The 20,974-nt window shown below is 41.8% G+C and overlaps 1 protein-coding gene across 2 annotated transcripts in view; it reads right to left on the reverse strand.

Moving 5' to 3' along the window:
* Positions 1–20,241, reverse strand: part of pde8b (phosphodiesterase 8B) — a 64,091-nt gene extending 43,850 nt beyond the window's left edge. The window contains exon 1 of one of the 2 annotated variants that reach the window (XM_023338131.1): positions 20,200–20,241. Coding sequence is in view for 1 of the 2 variants with exons in the window: in XM_014470028.2 (XP_014325514.1) it covers positions 16,496–16,780 (285 nt within the window). In the remaining variant the exon portion in view is untranslated. Of the gene's footprint in view, positions 1–16,495; positions 18,966–20,199 lie in introns of those variants that run through there. The other variant, XM_014470028.2, reaches the window with a different exon arrangement.
* Positions 20,242–20,974: the final 733 nt, after the last annotated feature.

The raw sequence follows: 20,974 nt of genomic DNA on the forward strand, positions 1-20,974 counted from the left end.
CTACCCTGGAAGCTGGATGGTTGTCTGATGTTAACCCTTCCAGGTGGCTTTGCCGGTTGGCTAGCCTCCTTCTTCCTTTTGTCCTCGTAGTATTGTTGTTCCAGGTCGAATCCTTGCACTGCTACATCCATCTGAGCGACTGTTGTGCTTCTCACTGGCAACTTCACGAACACGATCTCTCCTCTGCGTCCTTTTGTCACCTCACGCAGTACTTTCACATATCTCGCAGGGGAAACGGTCTGCTTAAGTGTGTGCCACAGCGGTTCCAACCGGCTTCCCTTGTCCAGTCGTCCTCTAGCTCTCTTCACCTGGGACTCTTCATCATCCATGTCCTCCAACACCAGCCTTTCATAGTTGCTCTGTGCTGAATCTGTTCCAACCATCGGGTCCGAGGTCACGCTGGTCAGCCACAACTTTTTGGCTCCCTCGTGGTTGGTGGTAGACAACACGGTTGGCCAAACATCTTTCAGATACTCCTCATTGTTTTCGTCTGCGTTTTTACTCCTGATTACCAGCCTTAGATTCTTCAACTCGGCGTAAGCATCCTGTCCCGTATTAGCGGCAGGTAGCTGAGCCAACGCCCCTGGTGGCCTCGCCGGGATCTGTGGTCCTGGCTCCGAAGACGTCGCCTGGGGTTCCTCCTCATCAGCCGACACTTCGTCCAGCTTCTGTCGAGCCTCCCTGGAGTATTTGAAGGCAGCTTTCTTCAGTCGTCGCAGCATCACATCATACATAATTCCAATGTATGCATTCCTGAAGTTGGTAGTCAGGGAATAGTGTGCTGTCAGAGTGGAGCAGGATGGTGTCATCAGGATGTTAGCCCATTCTCCGATTGTTGCTTCCACCTCGAGCTGCACCCGGTCTCCCAATCTGCTGGCCCATCCTGCCGGGATCTGGTACTCGGTTTGGCCGACTTCTGGTACATACGTACGCCGTCCGTCCTTAGCCTGCACGGGACCCCAGGTCACGTCTCTTGCCAGTCTCTCAGAAGATCCTTCGATGTCAAAGGTTTCTATTTCTTTCTTCTTACCCCGGTGCTGTCCTGTTCGGAGTGTCTTATGCTCGGCCGGTAGTTGCCTTGGGTCGGAGAAGACGCTGCCGTGATCGCTCTCCTCTTCTTCTTCTCCAGGGTGTTCGATCTCCGGTTGCTCCTCTTCGTCCTCCGAGTCGCCGAGGTCTTCATGCTGCTGTTGTCGAAGAGGTTCTCTCCTGGGGGAGTTCAGCGGTCGAATCTTAGCTGGTTTCATCGGTCCTTCTTCTTTCGGGACCGTCGGCTGCTCATTCTTGACTTTTCCCGCATTGGGTTTTTTCAGTTCACTGCGGCTCTCTTCAAACGAGAACTCCTTAACGTACCTTGCTGCAGAGAACCCTGGTTCAACAGGTGCCTCCTTTATCTTTATCCTGGGTGGCTGCACGGCCTTGGCTTTTCCTATCTGGGTGGTGTTTAAAACCTCACTTTGGGGAATTTTTAAGGGATATTTCTTGATTTCTTGCGATGGATGGCTAATGCGGCATTGCTCCTCCATCTCAGCTGCCAATTTCACCCCTTGCTCAGTGCGGAGTCGATGCAGACGGGGGTCAACCACCACCACCACTTCTTTGAACACAAAGAAATGACTGTTGGTCTTGGCTATATTCACCACTCCGTTCTCCGCTATTGATCTGGCGGTGTCCCTTGGCAGATCCGGCGATCTCAGTCCCTGTACACTCACTATGACTCTTCTCATGCATTCGTTGCTGGCCGCCGCTAAGCCCCGCTCGAGTCCATGCCACATCTTCTTCCGATATTCCTCCAAACTCTCTCCTTTTCGGTAGACGTCAATCGGGACTAGGATTACAGCACCATAAGGGAGACTATAGCCGTTCATCAAGACTACTTCTCCCCTTGTCTTTGGGCTACAGGTGGCTTCTAGCAATTTTGAATCCGCTTGGTAATATTGCCCTGCTTGGTCCTCAAGGCTGCGTCTGAACTTTCGATTGTGGATCTTGTATCTGTCATTGGTGAACACAATCAGTCCGTCACCCTCAAGATCCCATATTCTTCCAATAACCTGATAAATCCGGAGGCCGGTCTGCAGTCTAAAGTTGCTGGCCCCCGGTGGTATTTCGGCTAATTCTCGGGCCATCCTCCAGGTGTCCGATTTCTGAGTCTTCTTCTTAGGGCGACCGGGGTCCCGCTGCTCCTCGTCCGATTCCTCCTCGTCCTCGTCGGAACTGCTGGCTGCTGGGGTCTCCGTAGGTTGCAGTGGATGCTTCTTCTCCGTGCTGTGGACTCGGGGATGAAACCCGAGCTCCCGACCCCGTTCAGTGGACCAATCCCTGACCGCTTGCTCCCACTGCTCCTCGGTGAGACTGCCGACGAGCTGTCCCTCGGGGTCTTCCTCATTGGCCGGTGCAGGTGGGATGTCCTCGTTCCACGATGGACCCGGTTGAGCAGGGATGCCTCCGTCGTCATCGTTGTTGCTGTCATCGCCGCTGTCACCGCCATCGTTGTCGTTGCTGCCGGCCGTCAGGTCTATCAGATCCCTCGGAGGTTGCTTCTGCGGGCGAGTCGGTGTCGGGGCTCTGCTGGGCAGTCGGGACGGAGGCTCAGCCACCTCCGACCTTGCCTCTTCGAGGGCTTGTTCCTTTTCTTTGCCTTCTTTGTAGGTTGAAAGTCTCTGCATGGCCTCGGTGTAGTCTTTGTACTGGCTCACCCCCTTGACGTTTGGGTCCACCAGGATTCCATCGATGCCCGCCGCCAAGGTAGCTGTTTTTACTACGCGGTCATACTTTTCGGAGGGGCTGTGGACAATTCGTAGCTCACCATCCACCCATCCTTCAAGGAGGTCAGCGAACCATTCCAGCCATCCTCTAACCTCCGACTTCTTAGCCACTTTCACTGGGCATCTGACGACTCCCAGTCGGTGGCCGTGTCTAAGCTGGGTGCAATAGTATATCCGTTTTTGCACTATGATTTCCATTGGGCTCCGAGCCACGTCCCTGCTCATGGTGAAGTGAGAATCAAAGAACATCTTTTTATTTATCTCAGTCCAGGATTCCAATCCATCACCAAGTAATATCAACATTACAGGAAATTGCGATAATGTAGATTTGGAAAGATGGGATTGATGATTCTTCCCATCCCGGCTGATGTTGCTTGCCTCTTGTTCCATTGCTGGCTTTTGTAGGGGCTCCAGTTCCCCTCTTTCTTCTTCTTCACTCATAGTTGTCTTTGTCTTTCGAGTCGCCTATCCCCCAAAGCCTCTCTTTGCGCTTTCGAGTAGGGATGGGTCCAGGCTGTGTTGGCTACTGGCTTCACTGTCTGGATCTGGTCATTCTATCCTCAGTAGAAGCTTTCCCTCACCTGTATGCTATACAGTTACTGCGAGGGTTGTGACTGATGGCCTTATCAGTCACCACTAACTCTCTTCCCTAAGAGTTAGTAACCCAAGTGAGCTATTCAGAGTCTCACATCTGTTTTCACTGACTTGGTATTTTTTGGGGCCCGCCTACTCAGTTGTGCGCCGCCCCACGTTGGGCGCCATGAAGGTTATCCTGCAATAGTCAGCCCCGCCCACTCCTCACTACTTCACAGGGCTGCCTACTGACCAGTTCTCTGTCTAACAGGTCCGGAAAATCTCTGAGACCTGGGTATTACCCTAAAAGTACTCTATAAGAGATAATCTATTTAAACTGGTGGCGAAAGTGATTCGTCTAGCTCTAACTACCTCCAATCCAGAAGTTATGACCCTTTACAGTTAAGAAACAATCAGCTGAGTAGCCCTCACAGCTGCATAATTCCAATAACCACTTCTGTTAACGGTAGCCCACTTTCTAAATCATAACTTGCACTTGGAACCGGCTAGATTATGTTTAGTGACTTAGATGTAAGTCCCAGGGTCATTATTTAATCTCACCAAAGGAAATTATGAAGCCTCCTATTTACTGGAATCATGTACATTAGTTTTACCTTAATTAAAAGAACTGAACGAAGATTAAATGACTCTATTAATTCCAATGTCCACCAACCTCTTTAGAATTTTATAGTATAAATTTATTAAGCAAGCTTAAGCAGGGATATGCGACATACAAATCAATAATCAATCGTAAATAATTCAAAAACAGTGTAATAAAATTTACATGTACAATCATACTACCCTGTCCTCTTTTCCCTGACTAAAGTCGCAAGTTCTGAAATGGAATTTCAATGAGCAGATTCAACTCATACCCAGACGATGGTGGATCTTTGGCAACAGGAATTTCTAGCATCCTTGGTTGAGGTCTTTGCCTTGTGTGGAAAAAACCCTCTTTAGAAAAGAAACAAAGCAGAACGGGTCCGAATCCTTTTGCAAAACCCAGTTCCTCATCCCTGAGGGAGCTTTGTCCTTCCTCCAAGTCTTGTTGCAGAGTTTGTAATTGCTGGGCTGAGACGAGACCGACGATCGAATGAAGAACCAGGGATGGGGCGATGGAACCCAGTCCTTTCTTGGCGGTGTGAAGTCCGAGCTCTCCCGTGGTTCTGAAGTGCGGTCCGTGGCTCAATCTGCTTCAGCAAGTTGTCTCTCCTTCTGCGCCGTCGGACTGGGAACGGCTGGTTCCTCTTTTCAGCCCCTTTTTATGCATCTCTCCACCATGTATGTGTATGGGGAGGTTTGGTCTTGCTTCACATCTGCTGTGCATCATGAAAAAGTACCCACATTGCCCAACCTGTTCTGCTGACCGTAGGGGAAGTTCTCGTACTTCCTCATTTTCCGTTGCCTCAGCCAAACTCAACGCACCAACCATCCTGTGTGCTCTGACCATCTGTTCAGAACTGCTTGCGACATTTCCTGTTTCAGGACTGTGCTGTATTCCTCTCTTTTTTCTATAACTCACTATTATTTATTATAACTCATTAAACACATTCAATCTGTTGTTAAACCTGTTTGAATTAATTTCAAATGATTACAACTTCACATTATCACAAGTTAAACCTGTTTGAATTAATTTCAAATGATTACAACTTCACATTATCACAAGTTTGATCCTCAGTTAATAATCAATCACATCTCTCACTTATTATAATTCATCAACCATAATTTTTCCACAGTTAAATCATTACAGAAATCATTACTGATCACATTTCAGAAAATGCTTTTCAGAAGGTTATTATGTGATTACTTGTATTCATTTTACTATTCATTCATATTCAATTTAATTAGCTTTTAATCAAACTACAAGATTACTTATTTTCTCTCAGGCCTCTATGCACCTTTTCTGCATGCACCCGGAAAGATCTCACACCCTATGCCAGTTTTCTTGACAAGTGCTATATGTGACCTTGCCACAAGGTACAACCAATGTAGGACTCTCTTTTGGATGAAGAACTACCTAATCCTCAATGTCTTACGCTATGTTCACATAGGAGGGAAATGCAACTTATTTCCCACTTTTTCACGGCAGTCCTAATGGCCCAATTTTGATCTTTTCCCCCTCGAAAAAGTTTGATTTGTGGTACTAAGTTAGATAGATATCTAATTTATATTTGATTTCTTTTCAAAGGTTGCTTCTGGCTCTTGTCGCGTTTGAGACTTGTCAGACAGGAAAGTGGGTTACAAGAGAGGGGGAAAAGTCACTGGGTCGGGAATCAAACCCATGACAGCCGTATAGAGGACGGAGGCATCCGTATGTGGCTCAAGCGCTTTACCTCTATGCCACTGCCGCACCCTAAATATCCGATTATTTTTAAAGTGCTTGCTGTCAGAACGTTCATGTCGCATTTTGCACAACATTTATGTCATTGATGTGAGACATGCACGATAATTCTGTGCCAGAAGAAGTCTGGCATGTTAAATCCAGATGTAAACAATGCTACAAATTAGAATTGTGAAAGCCAATGTCGTTTGGTTGGAGAGAATTTTACTGAAGTCTGGTGCAAATGCAAAAGTAGATGTAGTGACTACATCTACTCCTGCATCTACGATGTGATGCAGGAGTCTTAAGAAGACTGACGGAGTGTTCACACTTCATACGGATTCAGACAGTGGGGAAAGAGGGAGGAAACAGGATGTTTTAAGGAAAAAGTAGAGCAATAAGGTTAACAAAAGGTTAATTTAATTTTACAAGTCTGAAAAAGGTTACAGAAGACATGCTGAAAAAAATAATAAACGTTAAAGAAGAGAGGGAAACGCTTGTTGATTGATTTTTATAGTGACGCAAATCATTAGGTAGAAAAATAAAAATGATAAAAAGAATTGCTTTTGGTTTCGTTGATGTTTAACTCTATTTCAGTTCATTTTCCTGGCAATTAAATTGACAACATTAAATAAGCATTTCTTTAAGTGCCCTCTAAAAAACAAATTTTTGCAAACTGGACATCATCGTTGCCATGGAAATGGGCCCTGAAAACATCAAATTACAACCAGACGCATCCTCACCTACACGCCTTCACATTGTGTTTGGTCTTCGGGTCGCGAGTGAAATAAAGACACTGCTGTAAAACCTCTAAAGGAAGATTCTGCCATTGATACTTGTAGCTCAAATCTAAACAATCTGAGTCCTGAAATGTTATCAATTTCAAACTATCGATGGTTTTTCGATAGTTCAATAGTTTCAAAACTCATTTTATATGTGTCATACAAGTTAATCCCACTTCATCACCTATAAATCAATAATATAATATCCTTTATTTAAACAACAAAATTATTTTGAAAAACAAAAAAAGTTTGAAACTGAAAACAAATGTGAAGCTAAAAAAAAAACAAATCTTCAATTTGAAAAAAAAAAAATTGAAACTGGAAAAAAGCATGTGAAGTTGCAAAAAAATATGTTAAAAACTAAGATTCCAAGCACAAAGAGAAGATTAGTCATGTCCTTAACTGGTAAATATTAAGCCATTCTCTCCTAGTTACAGGATACCACAGACGGGGGCCCATCTAGGATTATCTTGTCTCTGGCCGGACTTTTAGCAGAAGAGTTCTTTATTGTTCAGACTGGATTTGGTGTAATTTGGATCACAATCCTTGCAACGAGGCTTCGTCTTATCGGCAGATCACATGGCCTTTATTAGTCTGGATAGACTTGAGCTTGGCCTCGGTCTGTACACTGCTACACATTTCAGTCTTATCTGCAGCGATTCCATGAAACCAGCGACATGCTCTCACTTATCATCTGATGCTCTGACACAGCCTTCCTTTGTCATGTGAGAAAACGTTAACAGCTTTCTCACTTTGATGTACACTACTAAATAATACGATCATACTACGAGGAATGACCAGGAATAAAGTCCTTTTGTTTAGTTGCTTTGTGCTAAGTGGAGTGTGAAAACAATGAAATTAAATTTCATGGAACCATAACAAAAACTTCTCCAGACATTAATGATGAAGCAAAACCAGCTAAAGATATTTTTTAAAATCCTCAGTGGACCAAGTGAAGTAGATTTATCATCCATCACATTTTTTTGTGGATGTCGCTTGTGCGTCAGAATTACGGGCGTACCAGAAACTCAAAGACAAAGGTTCCATATTTGGACTTTTGTATGTAAAAAATCCCCCAAACAAACAAAAAGGCAAATAAATTTCATAATTAAAAGCATTCAAATCTAAGTAATTAATTAATATGTCGAAGTCCCAACCCTACCTACATTTTACAAAACATGTTTTTTAAAGGTACCAACCTTGAGAAGCTCCTGGTGTATTTAAGTGTGCTGTATTGGTGTATTTATCAACTAAATTTGTAATTCAGGACATTTATGTGTGTGGTAAAAAAAAAAGGAACATTTCAAATCAATTCAGTCCGTCTTTCTCTATCCGATCCGTATCGGACGATTTTAAACCTCAGATATTGGTATTGGAAGTGGAACAAAGTGGATCGGTGCATCCCTAGCTTACAACAGCCCTACAGTCACTGCACGTCTTTTCCCCAAATCCAATCCATGGATCATTTGACACAAAACACAGTTACTAGTCAACAAGTAATTGTATTTATTTCTGTTTTAAGGTAGTTTTCCACCATTTTGTTCGGAACTATTAATATGTTGGTGTAACGTTTTTGATCAGCTACACTGTATTTCTGGCTAGTGATTATGACACTGCCCGTACAAACAAAATTAGATGAAAAATTACCGTAATAATAAATAGCTAGATTTTTTTACAGCATAAACAAACTGTGGCACAAAGGTTTTCATCTTTAGCAAAAAGCTATGAGTAAATCAATACTCACAATGTGTGTATATAAACCACAACTTCATACTTTCCTGCATACAAAGACTTGAGGATCTGAGCTTTGCTTAACAGTATCTGATGGGGTATTTTTATGAAGTCCAAATAGGTCAAGACGTTCAATAATCTTTTCCTCTGGGAACAGAGCACAGTCGGTTCTAGAATGGTTTGAATGAAGCTGTTCTACCGGGCTTGGACAGGACCAGAAATACACTGCTGTTATTAAAGCTCAAGATGGTTTGCATTTACTCTGGAGAAATGAAACAGGTTTGGGAAATCTTGACACGCTGTGGTTCACGATGTGCACGTCCTCCACGCGTATCTCATTCAGCCCGGGACTGTCGCTAATTGATGCTGATCAAAATGATCAGGGGGGTTAAACGACAGTGACGGACAGACAAAGGCTCCAACTCTCCAATCAGGTGCCATCGACCCAGAGCAGGAAAAAACGAAAAACGAATGGGCGCAGCAGCATGATGTCATTGAAAGGGCTGGAGAAAAGCCCGAGTCAGGGGGAAATAATGTGGAAACTGTGACAGAACAGTGACATGTTAGTTTCATCCAGCTGGTACATACATGTAAGTATACATGATTATGACCATTATACGAAATGATTGCGGTCAGCGCCAATAATTGCGGCCGGCGATTATGTAACAGCTGTGACAGGCCTAATTACAACCAAACACTGCATAACTGTGTGTGGAGAGATATCAGCCAAAAGTTCCCAAAAACTCATTTTTCTTTTCTCCACGCACAAAAAAAAAATACATTCTGATCAAGTCAATATGGGATTTTTTTAAAGAAAAAAAAAATAATTTAATTTGAAACAAAAACAGCAGAGAATGTCACGCATATTACTGTTTGATGTACACTTCTAAGAAAAAATATGCATAACCATTTTTTTTTCACTGTCTGAGTAAATTAGGACAAACTTTTCCTGTTTGGGTGAAGCAGAATTACCAAAATATTCCTATTTGCTAAATGCCAGAAGATATTTTTTATTAAGAGTTTTGTTTTTTCCTCCATTCAAATTCTGGAGTACATTTCATTAGTACTTGTCTTTTAAACTGTACTAAAATGCATAAGCATTTTGGGTTTCCTTCAACAAACCTCTCATAATAGCTTGCAGGAAATTTGGTCCATTTAACAACTTGTCCATTCAAGTTGTCATCGCCGCCATGACTTATCACGTGAATAAGCTTGTTTACGTGTGATTTTAATTGCATTTCTTATTTAATGCAAACACTGCAATTGCGAAATTGTGCTGTTGGTGTACATTTGTAATGGAAACGCAGCTACTGACTATAGATTCTTCAAAATCGGATTGTGACCGGTGAAACTTTTACTCTATTTATGAAAACAAAAAAACGGAGGGAAAGTCTTTCCACTACAGCTGCGTTTCCATTGACCACATAACTGCGCAAATTGGAATTACGAAAATAAGTCCACTTAATGGAAACTTGTTAATTTTGAGTAAATATTAGAAAAAATACTTAACATTTTTCAACAAAAAGTTTGGTGCTTGGATACGGTATTTTCAGCTGTATTGAAATTGGTGTATTTTGCAAAAATGCAAAGAAAACGTTTTTTCCACATCAAATGTGACCAACAATTGGATGTTACTACTGGTGGAAATGACAAAGAAGATGACAGGAAGTGGTAGGAGGCATGGTTTTTAACGACATATCATGTGACCAAACTCCTTCATGTGTGATTTTAATTGTGTTTCTTATTTAATGGAAACACCTCACTTACAAAATTGTCTTTTTCCGACATTAGGAAATATCGACAAACCTTTGTGCACATTTCTAATGTGCACAAAGACTGACCTGGTATCTTCTCATCGAGGGAGCTGAATGTATTGCTACTACAGCCCCACTGATCTTGAACTTTTGCACAATGATGATGGTGAGAAGTTGCCAGTAATACTCTGATCTGTGTATTGTAAGTCAGCGACTCTCCACAAAGCCCCCATGGTGTTGTGTCTAAACCAGCATCAGCTCTTCTACATGTGACCGTTCGCACCCCCTCTGCACTCACCAGAGGGGTAAACAGATCAGTTGTACATGCAAACATACACAAACACATATGTGCGCGCCTACACACATGCACAGGAGCGTGATCAACACCGTGGCGGATGATCAAGATCCTGCAGGGTGAGGCAGATGGTTTTAATAATAAATGGCATCATTGATCGTCTCTTGGCGATGAAACTGGGCGAGAGCAAAGGAACAGCTGACAAACCAACACACTCCACATGAACGCACACACACACACACACTGACTGGGCAATAAAAAAAAACATCTTGATCTATAAATGTATTAAAAGCCTTTAAATGCTTCTCGCCCAAAGATCACTGGAGAGACACATCAGCAAGGAGAAGCAGGTATTACAGGATTATATGAGAAAATGATGCTATACCATGATAAATCGCTTTTTCCTCACAACCCAAACACTCACTGCGACCGTTAGCATCTTCGGTATTTAAATAAATGCTCAGTGTGAGCATCTGCCACAGGAAGACTATGCAACAGACTAGCAATCTCATTGGCATAAAGTGTGAAACCATCACAACAATTATTACATTCCAAACTGTCTTTTCCCTATTTTATCATTGTACAAGTCCGGCTGCCATCAAGTCCTGACAGACAATCTCTAAAAAACTCAAACTGTTCTACCTCCTCTTAGTGCTCCTACTGCATCTGCAGAAATTCACCACGTCTGGTCAGACACAACCAATCAGGAGCCAGAAGGAAGGTCTTAGTAACGTGCTGCTCTAATCCGACCCCTGTTTTCAATATCTGATGTTTTTCTATTTCCAATCCAGTAACCAGATTAAAGTTACTCATCCAAATCACTGTGGGTCACTACGTTTGTCATTTTACTTAGTAAACAGATATATTGTTACTTTCCGCTTGCATCTTGAGGAGTGTAATAAAACCACGCAGAGACTAAACCGTAACCAAGGCAGGGAGGAGAGCGATGCGTGTTTTGTGACTGGAAATAAAGGCACTAGTTTGAGTTTTTCAGCTAAAGACGACAGTATCAAAGTGCTGGCGACAAAGTGATACAGTTACACCGTGGAAAAGAGGGAAGACAGAATAATAATAATAGTGATTTACTGTAGTATTTCTCTCATACTGCAGTTTAATGCAATGATGACAGAGCGCGAAAGCCCCCTAGTGGACGATAGACCCACTGCCAATCGATCCCAGAATAGGCTTAGTAGCCGATTGCCGATATGCAGATTGCAATAAAATGACACATACAATAATATGTGGAAAATAATAACTTTTCAACACTTTTCTGAGTGCATTTATATCATTTTTAGGCTTTTATCAACTAATATGATTAATATCTATTGCTTTTTTTCTGACAATTGCTTTTTTTTTTTTTACTATGAAGCTTTATAATATAAAATCAACGTATAACCACTGCAGAGAATCTTTTAGTACTAGGGGTATAAGAATAATCTTCCAACATATCAAACGTCACTAAACTATATCACATTTGAAGAAACATTTAGAGTAGCAGCGTGGTGCAGTCAAACCGGGTGCACAGTACACATTTAAGAGCCACGGTGAGCCTTCCTGAAGAGCAGTGGACCACTCTTTTGTTTGATCGAATGAACAAACAGAATTTGCCAATAAAATTGTATCATGCCTGTGATTGTAATCGTATCAGCAGTCTCTGCTGAAGGAGCTTTACTTCGCGGCATCCTCCGTGGGCATTCGTTGGAAACGTGGTGTCACTCGGCGGACATTGGAAGTGGCTCTTCCTCGAATGTCTGAGAGACAACTGTAGTTATCCAAGTCGTGAAGTACATGCCGCAGGCAAGTGAAAGCGTCCGGAGAAGAGCTAGCCGCAACACAATGCCGTCAGTGTTCTGCCATCGCGGCTGTAAAATGTCTATTTATGGACAACAAGCACGGCGTATCTTTACCATAAGGATGAAAGTTTGGATCTCTAACGTTTAGTTATGGACAATAGGTCAGTCTGAGCGGACTGAACCCAGAAGTTCAGAGCTAAAGGAGGGAGAGTATGGCAGGGAGAAATCCGCTTGAAAAGGAGGTCAGCAAATACAGATGCAGAGATTTCACATTACTGTTACATTTTTGTCACTAAATATAAATGATAACCCATAGGTAGAGTATGGCTGAAACCAAATAATGGCACATTTTTTATGTTTTCTCTTTTTAAACACAATAATGGCTGAAGCTACCCAAATGACCCTGATCAGAAGTTTACGTAACCTACAGTTAAGGCAAAAAAAAAAATATATATATACTGTATATATACAGTATATATATATATATATTCCTACTTCCAACAGACTTAGATTTAAAATGACTTGGATTCAACCAGAAAGTTTGTTTCTGATAGAAAAAGCAAGCCTACAACTACTTAAGTAATCAATTTTTCTGGCAATTAAGCGATTAATCGGCTAAAGAATTGCCACATTCTGCATATTTTTCATTTAAGCTTATTTTATACAATATTATAAATGCATTACAAATCAAATCAATCAATCAATCAATCAATCAATCAATCAATCCCATTTTAACATATGAGTTATTAGTTAGCAAAAGGTGCTTAATATGAAATTTTTTTTTTCCAATGAATTTGAACTTGACAAAACTAAAAATATACCACATTTTGGGTTGAACAGGAAGTTGCTTATTTTTAATCGGAAATGAAAAATGTATATATTTTTTCAACAGCATTGGTTCAGTTTCTGCTCTGACTAAGATGTTTTTTCAGCAAAATTGCCTTTTGAGTCTATGTAGTTGACGACTTATCGGTTACTAATTTAGTCGACGAATATTTTAATAATCAATTAAAATATTAATCCGATTAATCATTTTAGCCCTACCTATATCTGCCAGCGGTATGAATACATTTGAGCTTGACTGCAGTTCCTTATGCTGTGTATTTCCTTCTTTAACAGCTTTAACAATCACCGCTTGAAGGTTTTTTTTTTGTGACAAGTGGATGAGACACTTTTATTCCTTAAACGTAAAAGCTGCAGTGGATGTGAGGAATGTCATGCTGGGTATTTTTCACATCAGTCAGCCACTCGACGTCTTGTAATGTTCGCAAAAACTGCAGATGGTTCAGCCAGGTGCTGACCTGTCAAAAATACTCATAGAAACTGGCTTTTATTATCACTATTATTATTATTTAACTTTTACTGTCAGTTTTTTTTTCTTCTTTTTTGTTGCTTTTAGCTGAAGCGTAGCTCGAATGGCTTCTTCCTGGAAGATGTTCCCGGTCTCAGCCGGGTCAGAATGGGTTAACGTGCTCTGGGAGTCTGATGACTCGATCATCTGCTGCGTCGCTTCTTAACAAAACACAACAATATCCTCTAGGGTTTGATCATAAATAGCAAGATGTTCACATGCCTCCTCATGAGAGGGATCACTGTGAAGCACACATATAATTTTATCACAGGATGTGATAAGGAAACTGGCCAAGTCTCCGTTGGATTTTAGGCCTTCTTACAACAGCATACAGACATTATCGTGTTACTTTGTGTTAGTTGTTTGTTTTTCTGGTTAGAGAACTTTTATATAAAAGTAGCCTTTAAGTAAATTTAACCTAACGGATTATAAAAGCTTCCTTTAAATATAAAGGCAGAGCTTTGACTATAAAAAAAAGAACCAAATAAGTGTTAAACATCACCCTCTTTATTTATTTGCACCCCCTTAAAATTGAAGTAAAATAATCTAGTATTGAAATTGTGCAACCTCTATTGCCTGTACATTTAATGTAGTGAAGGAAGTAATTGTTTTTGTTTGTTTGTTCTTTATAGGATCATAACGATTCATGTAAAAAGAAATTTAGCTGAAAGATGTTTTGTAGTTCTCTTACTTCCAACAGATTGGAAGCATTTTTTCGTTAGTAATCCTGGACTTCCTGCTTCCTGGTGGGCAACCATAGCGCTTCCTGTTACAAATGGGTGCAATGTCAACGCGTGCGATATCAATAGATCACTGATATCGACAAAAACGAAACACAATTTCGCAATTAAATAAGAAATGTAATTAAGCTCCCACATGAATAAGTTTGTTTATCTGAAAACACGCCTCGCCATCGTCCTTTAATTACTTCCTGTAGTTAGAGAGTCTTTTTATCAAAATACAAGTTGGGTTTTTTTTTTTTTTACCAATGGCGACTTGTATTACAGAAGCTATAGAAAAGCAAAGTTTCTCTAAAGCTTATGGATGATTTACAAAAAGTACAACCTTAATGAAAAATAGCCAGAGGAAGTCTTGTTTAGTTTTACAAATGATTACAGGGCAGTAATTGTGTATTTTTCAGCCACACTGTATCATTTCAAAGCACAAATCAAGTAACTATATTACTTTCTGTTCTTATAAAAATGCTTCATATATATATGCATATATCAAATATGACTTAAATGAAATTTGACGTCATAATTTAAAGCCTTGACATTGGGCCACTGTCTCTTAAAAAAAACTCCTTCTCATTCTGAAACTCCACCTTCAGGAAGCCCTCACAGCATCTCTCCTCTTTAACCCTTTAATGACGTTTTTACTCTGAGAAGTGGCCTCTATAATGAGCTCAGCTATTGCACAGATGTTTGCTAATTGCTGCTGGCCAGTCTGAAGGAGCTGAGTGGGGCAGTCACCGGGCAGAGCTGCTCTGTAATGCAGTAAAGTATCGGCTCAGGGAGAATGGGTGTTAATGTATGCCACAATTTTTAAATTGCAGTCAGCTACTATCACATAAAATACACATAAACTTCGTTGTTTAAATGTCGTACAATCTAAAAATGAATAAAAAAAGTTATTTTCCACTAGCGAATTCACGTGACTTCTTACAGCTTTCAGAAAAATCAGGTCAAATGCAGGAATGCCACATTTTAACTGGTCAAACTGCACCTTACTGTGTCAGTCTGGAAAGAAAAGTACTGAGTTCACGTCTCCACGTTTAACAGTTTGAGCACAAGGCATTCGTCTTTAAACAAAGATTTCTACACAAAAGGCAAGATGCTCACACATATGTGAAATGTAAAAGCAAAACGTAGAATGATAGAAGCACAACGCAAAGAAAGAATGTAGTGGGTTGACTTCAATTACATTAAAAGGGAAGTCTGCAGGGCTTAAAACGTCTGTACCCAAACATTTAGCAAAGTGACAAAAGGAAATAACTTTCAGCAATTAGATGCAAAGTGACTTCCAGAATAGGAGCACTTACAGTCTGATGGAGAGCTGAGACGAGCATTAAATGACTCAATTCATGAAGCTCGGGTTAGACTTTAGCATTAAGGCCTAACTGGTGCAAGTTGGGTGGGACTCCAGATTTTGGGGGCCCTACATGCCCATAACAAGCTGACTTCATTTTACTTTGTACGTCTGTAAGCCGCAACTTTTCTCCCGTAAAATTTATCGAGCCAACTCTGACTAATATTTTGTCATTTCTGTTAATAGTTATTTTTTGCTTCCTAGTTACAAGAAAAGTAGAATGAGACCTAACAGAGAATTTGTACATTTGTCAAACAGCAGTCGAGAAGAAACACATTATAATTTTTTATCAAGAGCAGTGTTTGTGTTTGTGGAGCTATGATTGCTTCACAAGTCACCTACTAATGTTACCTAAAAAAGTTTTATTACCACAATAGAACTATAGAATATCATGATAAAACTTTAAGCCCATATCACTCACCAATGATGTGAATCATAAAACAATATTCAAGCACACAACTGTTTTTTAACAACCCATTGTAACTGCCATTCATGGGATGTAGGGCACCAAAAGAAATGGTCCAAACAGCCCACAGACCAACATTTTATAAATTCGGCCCTGCACAAAGGGCCATTTCCACATGGTTTGGATTTTATTTGTGGCTCCTATACAATTTTAAATAGCTGTTTGGGTAAAATAAACCAACCTCTATGGGTTAAACTGTCATCAGAACTTAAATCGGGACTAGGTGTTTGTGCAGGAACCACCTGCTGGAGCAACGTGACGGAATGGATGTCTCAGGCCTTTGAGCAAAGCAGCTACTGTCACACAACTTCAGCATCATTATTACACAGCAGCTCTCCCTGCTGACTGTATGGATGCAGACCGACAGAGACAATGAATGAGCTTGAGACTGAATGAGCTCGTCAGATTCAGGAGAACACCCGCAGCATCGGGCCCTCCTGTGGAGAAACCAAAACACAAAGGCCTCCACCGACTCTCTATTATCACTCACGACACGGAGGCGGCGACTGCGCTGTCTACGGTACGAAAAAGAAAAAAAGAAAAGAAACCAGACCGCCGTTCGGTATGCCGGTACCGGTACCTTAAGGCTGGCGAGGCTGGTCTGGGTCTCGGCCTCGATGCGGACGTGCCCCCCGCTGTTCTCCCTTCGCTCCCGGTGCGAGTTGTTGCGCGAGTGGCGGCTCTGGTAGGTGATGACCGAGGGGATGGTCTCGGCCGCGTCCGTCTTGATGAAGAGCCCGTGCAGCGTGGCGGCCGCCGTGCCCTGGGAGATGGTGGTGGTCTGGTGGGGGGAGTTGGACTCGTCCGAGTCCCGGCAGTAGATCACCCCGCTCTGAGAGACGTGGATGCTGGGAGCACAGCCCATGCCCGCAGCCTCAGCCTCGGCGAGGTTCGCCTAGATCCCCGGTAGTGAACAGCGACTCTCGGGTGCCGCCTTCCCTCTGGTCCGCCGCCGCCGCCGCCGCCGCAGCAGCAGCTCTCCTCCGGGCATCGGCCGCGAGCCAGTACCGCTCTCTGCTCCGCTCCGTTTGGGAACATTAAGGAGTAGAGACGCGTCCAGTTTCTCCTCAGCCTGCGTTAGTGCGGGGTCTTGGATGTGGTTCTCATTTTTTTTGGAGGGGGACAAAATGTTTTATTAATAATAATAATAATAATAATAATGCCCCTAAATGGGCTAAAACACCTGGCTGCTCCTCATCCTCTCATCCTCTGTAGCATGCTCCCATTTTTTCCCCCAGTCTGGGTAGAGAACCAGCTCTCAATGAAATCATTTCTCTGCCTCTTCTTTAGTTCCTGCGCTTGCAGATCATTGGCCCTGGTCCATCTCATTTTCTCCTCCCTCCGTCCGTCCATCAAACTAACATTATATCACTTCTATCTCTCCAGAATAGAGCAGAACCTCCCAGGAGGTCACACTCCGACTCCAGGGGTCATTTAACGACTGCCACCATGATGAATTAGAGGTAATGTTGTTAGACTATTGAAGGTCTTCTGAAAAAGCATTTACTTTTTTAAACCACGTTATCTTTATACTTGTTTGTTTTTTGTTGGTAAAGATTTATGTCTTGAATCTACCATAGTTCCTATATGGGTCATAAATAGAATTAGGCCAATAACCTAACTAGCCTGAGCATTGATGACATAATAGATGAGCAACACCAAACTGATGTTGATTGGCCTCTTGGAAACCTCCCTGTTAGTCAAATCTTTTAAACAACGCTGGAGAAATGTCCAGTTTTGGTAACATCTCTGTTGTCCTTTATTCCTTAGAGAAGTGTTTCACTGGCAGATTTTGGAAAAAAGAAAAGAGAAGAAAATTCAGGAGCGGCGTCTTGTTGAAAAGAGAACATTTTTATTCTAACAAAATGTGAAAATAGGCTCTTCTGACAGATTACAAACCTGTTATAAAACGTGTTTTATTGTATAGTTTTCCGTCTCCATTTGTTCTCCTCTTGCTCCTGTACATTGTTTTTGAATTTTGAACCCGAGTCAGCAGATACGGACAACAGTTCTGTGGATGCTTAAAATCTGGTCACAATCCAGCAGCTAGACACCTTAAGATTGGTAGTGAATGTAACAGATGGTTTGAAATGACTGCTGTGTGGCTTCGGTCCAAAAATTCATTCATTCACTCGTTTGCAACTGGTGCCTGTTAGACCACATTGAAAACATAGAAATATGAACTTTCTATCAGCCTCCAGGCCGCGGGAAATCACGCACTTCGCCCAGTCTTGGCTGTTTTTCCGACCCCTAGCTTGGGTCCTGTTTCTATAACCAAACAGCAGGAGAAAACTGAGGGCACGTGTCAAATTAAAACAAAAGCATTAAAATTCATAGTGACTAGTTGCAGATCCTCTGTGGTATTCCGCCCACTCCTGTTTCAACCTCTTACTGCTCCCTCTGAGGACAGTCAGTAAGCAAGAAAACATAAAAGGAAGGAAAAAAACTCAAAGTGACAACTTTTTGGGAGACACCCGTATTCCAAATCACTTGACTGTTGTGTTTTTTTCATATTTAATCCAATAAAGGAAAACTGAATAACTGTTACATAAAGCACCAAAAACACTATAAATGTGTAGTTAGGGTTGCAGATTAAATGTAACTTGAGGCTAACTCTGGTTTACTGTCCTACATTAAATGGCAGAAATTATGCATGTACCTTACATGATTTCTGTTTGATTCAATAAAATTAATATGTTAACTACTATTAACAACTGAAAAGGTGCTTAACATGCGATTTTTCTTCTGACCAGGTGCCGCATGAAGAGTTTTGGGTAAACGTTTATTTGTCTTAAATGCAAAATGTATGTCTTTTTTGCTCAGTTTCGGCCTTATTATTGCTCTCTGTATGTTTTTCTTTCATCAGATGGTTTCTTTTGGAGTCTGTGTGCTCCAGTTAACAATTAATCGACAACTAAATTAGCTGACGATTAATCTCAATAATCACGATTAATCGGAGTAATCGTTTCGGACCTGTCTACGCCAGTCCGAACGGTGCTAACAGCCTCTCTTTTCCCCAGATGCTGCAGAACCGTGAGACCAGAACTTATCATCACTGTACACGTTCAGTATTTATTATAAATAAATCCTTTCTTTTTTTGCGTCCTGTGTATGATTCTGCAACGTGGGTCCGTAAAAATTCCCGGAAACGTGGCAACCGATGGGAAGAAATCGCTCTGGTTCACATGCAGAAGGTCGCGTGTGCGCAGGATAAACTGGCACCGCATGTCGCCCCAAACACATCCTCAATGTGAGATATGGTGGTGGCAGCATCATGCCGTGGGGGTGGTTTTGCTCACGAAGGCCAGAGAAGCTGCTCAGTGTTGCAGCCACGTCTTTTTGATGGGCCACGTCAAAAAATGTTCAACATGCAACAATTACTGCAAAGTTCAAACGCAGCAAAAGACGATTCTGTAAAGATTTACACTCAGAGGAGTCGGAATGCAAATGCGTGCCACACTTTTCAGATTTTTCTAAAAAAAAAAAAAAATACAATTACATGGGATGTTATGTAATCCCTCAGTGTGATCTGTCAGAAAATTAATTATACCTTTTAAATAAATAAATAAATAAAAATCAGAAAATCCAAAAATATAACCAGGAAAGTTTAGTGTCAGAAAAACTCCTGATTTCTACGACTGACACTTCATTCAGGTTGGTTGCTTTAGCCGCAAAGTTACACAAGGATTCAGATTTAATTCAGAGGCGAAGCTGTGAGGAAACATCTCAAAACCTGGACATGTGAAAGGAACGGATTTCCACTTTATAGTAATTGTAAACGGCATTTTTTTTTTTTAAACAAGTCACGTGTCCCAAAATCAATATCACAAGCTGTACCTCCAAACAATCAAAATGTTTGTTTCAACAACAGTCCAACTTACCTTGTTATTTAAAACTAAACTCCCTATGTATTGGTCAACAGTATCACAGTTTATTCTGTTAAGGTCGCCCCCTGCTGGTCGGCCTGTTAAGAGCAACCAGTGTTTAAAAAACGAAGATGCAACACATTTAACATTTTAAAGTTAGGAAAATGTTTGTATCACGAGTATTCGGCTACTTTTTTTAAAAAAAGCAGTTGTTCTTCTAAATTAATTCGAGTGAAACATATTTCACTGTTTCTCCTAATACTTATTAAACCAAGAAAATAGTAGAAACATTTCACTTTTTATAAATAAATTTTTAAGTAAATGTCGTTGAAGGTGAATGGCTGATATAACCGCAAGCAAAAGTAGGCAAGTTAAACACCAATATTAGAAAAATGTGAGTTCGTGACCTCCTTCCTACCTTCACAGGTCCATTGAGGGACAGCTCCTCTGTGGACAGTCCACTCATGTCTCTACAGCCACGCAGGTCTGACGCTCGGCTAGAAATCAAACGGAAGCAAATAAACCCCCCAGCTTTTTCTCTCATAGAAAAGCGAAGAGCTGCTGAAGTCTTTACCAAGTCCCGTAAGTCTGTCGAACTTCGCCGTCCCTCTGGGTTCGGACGGCTTCGGGCGGACTCGGTGTCCGTGCGGCCCTAGTGTCCTCAGTGCACCGCAGCGTGGGAACACTCACATACAGGAGCCATGTCCGGAGCAGTTGTGACTGTAACTTTGGAGAGATGCTCAGTGACCAGTTCAGCGATTTTGTCCGATGGAAAATGTGCAAAGGCTAGACGTATCTCTGGAGGAACTGCTGGGAACCGTAACTCAGGTGGGAGAGTCTGGGCCGGGCTGTCCCAAAGTCCAGGGGAACCATCTCTGACCTCTGGGCTGATTTTGCTTCAGCCCTTCAACTGCAGCTAAAGAATGAGGCAAATTTCCCAAGTAGCAAGCGAATTTTCAAAGGATGTCGGCTGAAAGTCGAAAGCTCGATGTGGGTTGTCTGGCAACAAATGTTGCCAGTGTTGTGCTAATGTTTCCATTAAGTAAGAAACGCAATTAAAATCACACGTGAGCAAGTCTGTTCACGTTTTAAGACATTAAAAAACACGCTGCGTTATGATCCTCTAACTACTTCCTGTTGTTTTCTTCTTCGTGGTTTGCGCCGGCGGCAACATCCGGTTGTTGATCGTGCGG

Source organism: Xiphophorus maculatus, chromosome 8, assembly GCF_002775205.1.
Source record: "Xiphophorus maculatus strain JP 163 A chromosome 8, X_maculatus-5.0-male, whole genome shotgun sequence".
NCBI lineage: Eukaryota > Metazoa > Chordata > Actinopteri > Cyprinodontiformes > Poeciliidae > Xiphophorus > Xiphophorus maculatus.